Here is a 5,421-nt window from a genome sequence, read left to right on the forward strand (position 1 = left end):
GCAGTCTTCACAATTACAGCTTTTGATGGCCGCATCACATTTCATCACACTGAATAGATCAATTTACTAAACTGTCTTCCTACAGGTAGATATTTAAGCCTTTGTTCTTTGTTTTTGTCTATTCTTTTTCATTATTGTAATAGATGTTGAATTTACTTTTACCTTTGTGTATTACATAATTTTCATAAAATTCCAAAGAGTAAGATGATCATAATCCTAACCAGTCATTAAAAAATGCTGGAAAATCATAATCACAACTATCTTTGAAACTTTCTAAATTGTAGAAATTTTAACTTTTTACACTGAGCTTTTTAATCTATTAAGGATTAAATTTAGTATGTAGTGTGTATATAGCATAAGAATGGCTATTACATGTTGTCCAAGTTGCTACATAGTTATTCCTAAACCAACCTGATATGAAAAATGTTAATTTATTATATTGAACTATCCATTTTGATTCACCATACTAAATTGTATTTTCAAAGCCAGTATCACATTGTTAATTATTGATGCTTTAGGATATGTTTTAATATTAGTTACCTCTTTTGCACCAGATTCTTTGAGCAATTTTATTATAGGTGAGATGGTATTGCCCCTCACAATCGAATCATCTATAAGAACAATTCTTTTGTCTTTAAAGTTGTCTGACAATACTCCAAATTTTTTTGCAACACCAAGTTGTCTTAACCTCATGTTTGGCTGAATGAAGGTTCGTCCTACGTATCGGTTTTTACACAGCACCTCCACGTACGGAAGTCCACACTGGTAAAGAAATAAAAAGGACAATGAACAGCAGTACACAGAATACCCCAGGCTCCTATTTTCTCTAGGTTGGGTTGCCACTATAATATGTAAGTAATACTTCAAAATGTGGTTGTTACTGTCGATGCTCCATCACCAGATTACAATTTTCCTTCACTATTTAAACTGTGGGGAGCGAAAAAGGCAAAAAGAAAAACCACTAAAAGTAATATACTTGGTGGAAAAACCAATTCATTTTGCTAGAATTTATAACACATCTTTCTTAAACAAATATTATTCCTCTATCTTGAAAGAGGACACTAAGCATGTGAAGACGTGACAAAGAATAAATCACTGTCAGAAAAATTCACATATTTAAAAATTGTTGGCAGAAGAATTAAAACCAGTAGTCTATGGAGATACTTTTTAGAATACTTCAAGAAGTAGATCTTAATAATAAATAAATATTAATCACTAAATTCTATATATAGCTGACCCTTGAACAACATGGGTTTGAATTACACGGGTCCTTGTAGGTGGATTTTCTTCTCCCTCTGCCACCCCTGAAACAGCAAGACCAACCCCTCTTCCACCTCTTTCTCAGCCTACTCCACGTGAAGATGACAACTAGGATCAAGAACTTTATGATGATCCACTTTCACTTACTGAATAGTAAAGACATTTTTTTTCCTTATGATTTTCTTAATAACATTTTTTTCTCTAGCTTACTTTATTGTAAAAATACAGTATATAATACATATTACATACAAGTATGTGTTAATTGACTTCTGTATTACCAGTAAGGCTTCCAGTCAACAGTAGGCTATTTAGTAGTTAAGTTTTGGGAGAGTCAAAAGTTATATGCAGATCTGAGTCAGGGGGCAGGGTGGTCAGTGCTCCTAACCCCTGCCTGTTCAAGGGCCAACTTTATATTGATGACGTTATCTTTTTAAAAAGAGGAGGGCCAATCTAGTCTTCGGGTGAAACTTTTTGTGATCTTCACTAAAATAGTGTCATTGAATAAAAAGGCTGGAAAATGAATATTGCTTGTAAAGGAACTAACATTAACCCCCAAATCTTCCTTCCTCTTTACAGTAAGTTAATGAATTTCTCTTTATAGGCAGGGTTTTCTTATTCTACAGCTAGCAGAGCACTTTAGTGCATGTTAATTAAGAGAAAATACCTTTCCTGCATAACCAAGAGCAGCAGGTGTAGCAGATTCCGGAACAGTGCTAACCAAATCTGCATCCACAGGTGCTTCAATCGCCAGCTGCTGACCACAACGGTACCTTACTGTATAAACCATTTGGTCTGGTGTGTTTGGAAAAGGAAATAGATTATTTTTACTTAGCATAATACAATATTGCTATTCTAAAAAACTAGTGCTAGAACTCTACAGACCGAGTATAAAAAGAAAAGCAATACATATGAAAACATTAAAGTGGAAATACACAAATTAGGGGACTTAACTGTGTAGCTTTTTTAAAAATTTGACATTAATATAGATCTGAAAATCATAATCCTTACTCCTAACAGAAACACAAAATCCAAGAGTTGAGAGGAAAGGAAAATAGTGATCTTGTGGGCTTACTCCTACATCTACAACATGTAACTATGTGCCTTCAAAGAGCCAAGTAAGCCTTTGGGCCAAGAACTGCCATATTTCAATGAGATAACTAAGAAATTTATATGAATAGTGAAAGAAAAAATATTTACATACCTTCAAACATACTATCTGGTCTTGCAAAATAAACATACTCAAAGATACAAAAAGCCACTGGGTTTCCTCCAGATCTTGATACAATATCAAGAGTTCGAACATTATGTCTGGATATTTCCACAATTTCTCCAGGCAAGACTTCACGGTAGTATCTTGGGAAATAAAGAAAGAATACTTTTAACGAACCAGTCCTTAAGGCTGATGATAATATCAATTATAAAGCACACAAAAAAGTCCCCTCCCTTATAGAGAAAAAATGGATTCATTTAATACAAAATCTGGAGATGGCTTTAAAAAAAAAAAGTAATATACCTTCAGCAGTAATTTCTGTCTTTTTTTTCCTACTAAGTTCTAATCTGGAATTGAAAAAATAAGGGCCCTAAGTTTATTCGAGTTTTAAAGGAATAAAGGCTAAAGAAAAAATTTGTATCCTGGCTTAAGCTTTCCTATTTTAACTATTCCTTGTTGAAGAAGTTCTTCCTTTCTAAAAGAAGTCTTGTGATATTTTGAAAGAAGGATGCCAGTTTCAGAATTAGAAGATATTACTAAAACATTAAAGTTAAACTCTGTACAACTGCTGAGCACAATGTACATTAAGAAAATGCAACTACAGGCCGGGCATGGTGGCTCATGCCTGTAATCCTAGCACTTTGGGAAACCGAGGTGGGAGGATTGCTTGAGCACAGGAGTTCAAGACCAGGCTGAGAAATACAGTGAGAACCTGTCTCTACAAAAAAATTAAAGAATTAGCCTGGCGTGATGGCTCGCGCCTGTAGTCCTAGCTACTCTGGGAAGCTGAGCCAGGAGAATTGCTTGGGCCCGGGAGCTGGAGGCTGCTACAGTGAGCGGTGATCACGCCACTGAACTCCAGCCTAGGAGACAGAGCGAGACCCTGTCTCAAAAAAAAAAAAAAGGAAGAAAATGCATTTATAAATATTTTCTTGCAGACATGAGAAAGAAAACTTTCACGTAAATATCAAAAGAAAAACTTCTTATCAATGTGGGAAAAGATAATGTATCAAATGAGGTAAAACTTACCTTGCACCAATAGATAAGAAGCTACAAGATTCTGAAGACACCACCCATCCTTCTGTTTCTAATGTTTTTTTCTCTATAAATCACAAGATAATCAATTCAGTTAACGGATTCAAAAAATTTTAAAGAGGCTATTTGAACAAAAGTTAAATACCAAATAAATAATAAATAAATAAACCTCACAGAATAGCCATTTGTATGATTTTAAGAGCATATGGATTCTCACTTGAAAATAAATGATTCTCCAAAATTCCTTCTAACATTATGATTTTATGAATTGAATAAGACATCTTGATAAGTCAAAAAAGAAAATCACTAAAATCATACTGCAGAAATGAAAGGCCAGGCAAAGGATATGAGTAAGCAATTCAGACAGGAAAAAATAGGAATGTCCATTAAACACATTAAAAATGATTCATCCTCACAAGTACTCAATGAAATGTACTTTAAAAACTAAGAATATCACTTTTTTCTTTTTTACCTATCCCCTTCTCACCTACAAGCTTCACATATCTCAAGATTTCAGGACTTGCCAATAGTAGGACAATAACTTTGAAAAACATTATAAAATTATATGCCTTCTGAAGTTCATTACCTTTCTCATTTATATCAGATACTGGAATAAGACGACCAATGCATAGAGGACGATTTCCATAAGGATCTCGTACTGCATAAATAACATCTCTGTGCATTATAAGCAGGGAGTATGCTGTGGGTGCCTCCTTCATTAAATTTTTAATCCTGGAATTAATTAAATAATTGAGTGAATAACTTCAGTTACAAACACATGCAAGGCAAAGTTCTCACTACCAGAGCTGCAAGTTTAATCCAGTTTTACAATTACCTTGCTACCCAGTCTGGTGTGTCATCTTGTTCCTGTGGAGGGGTATATGCTAGTAACTGAGTAATCATTTCACTGTCAGAACTTGTTGACAGACCAACACCATGTCGCAGAAGCTATATAGAAAAAATAAAAGTTTAATCATCAGAGGGAAAGCTCCACCCCACCCCTCACCCAATAGCCTACCATAATGGAAAGAAATCAGGCATTCTATGAATGCTCAGTTATGAAAAACCCTGTATCCCACTAGTGGTATGTGTGTACTAATAACAGAGGGCCACCACTGGAGGCAACAGGAAATCTCTGAAGGTTTTCAAGCAGGGAAAAAAAGTGCTTTGGTAGATATATTGAAAAACTTTTGAAAACTAAATCTGAAGGCGTGTAGACCTGCAGTGGGGGGAGGGAGCATGAAGATTTGGTTTGTGGTTCTGATTTTTTTCTACCCTCAACATTCTTGACAAATAAGACATATCCTCATAAGAGTGGCACACTCCAGTGATGACTTTTAAGGTGGGATTGTTGGTGGTGGCTACCCATCCTTGTAGATCATTACTGATGGAAGAAAGGAATCAACTATATTGAACGATTACCTGTAGAAGATGTAATAAATGTTGCCTGTGTATGCTCTATGACAATTACAAAGTTGTATGCTCTATGACAATCACAAAGTTGTGAGCAGGACTGACCAGGACAAGGGTAGCCCCATGGACATGCACAGAATGAGTTTAAATGGGCACTAGAGAACATTTTCAGTAGGCAGCTACATGTGCAGTGATGAAGTCTAACATCTGGGTAATGGATTATGTCTGGATACAATGAGCTAGTGGTTATCTCTACGTGATCAAGTTTTTAGTAGTTTTTACTTCATATTTATACTTTCGTGATTGCCTGAAGTTTTTAAATGAATCCTACAGTTTTTCATTTGGGTACAGAAAAGCACATAATCATCACTATAATGCCATAGCCTAAGAAGAAGGCAGGGCGAAGCTCTGGGAAATGCCTGAAAAGTTATAACTGAAAATAGAAGGACAGTGAGTGATACAGAAGCATGGGTTCTAGATATTTTTGACCTACCAGTTCATCA

General features: G+C 35.3%; 1 protein-coding gene across 1 annotated transcript in view; it reads right to left on the reverse strand.

Moving 5' to 3' along the window:
• Positions 1-444: 444 nt before the first annotated feature.
• Positions 445-5,421, reverse strand: part of PPAT (phosphoribosyl pyrophosphate amidotransferase) — an 18,884-nt gene continuing 13,907 nt past the window's right edge. The window contains exons 2-7 of the mRNA XM_012641099.1: positions 4,341-4,453; positions 4,092-4,237; positions 3,500-3,572; positions 2,462-2,613; positions 1,925-2,052; positions 445-762 (exon numbers count right to left, since the gene is read on the reverse strand). Coding sequence (XP_012496553.1) covers positions 445-762; positions 1,925-2,052; positions 2,462-2,613; positions 3,500-3,572; positions 4,092-4,237; positions 4,341-4,453 — 930 coding nt within the window. The remainder of the gene's footprint in view (positions 763-1,924; positions 2,053-2,461; positions 2,614-3,499; positions 3,573-4,091; positions 4,238-4,340; positions 4,454-5,421) is intronic.

The sequence above is a fragment of the Propithecus coquereli genome, unplaced genomic scaffold, assembly GCF_000956105.1.
Source record: "Propithecus coquereli isolate 6110/MARCELLA unplaced genomic scaffold, Pcoq_1.0 Scaffold162, whole genome shotgun sequence".
NCBI classification, from domain to species: domain Eukaryota; kingdom Metazoa; phylum Chordata; class Mammalia; order Primates; family Indriidae; genus Propithecus; species Propithecus coquereli.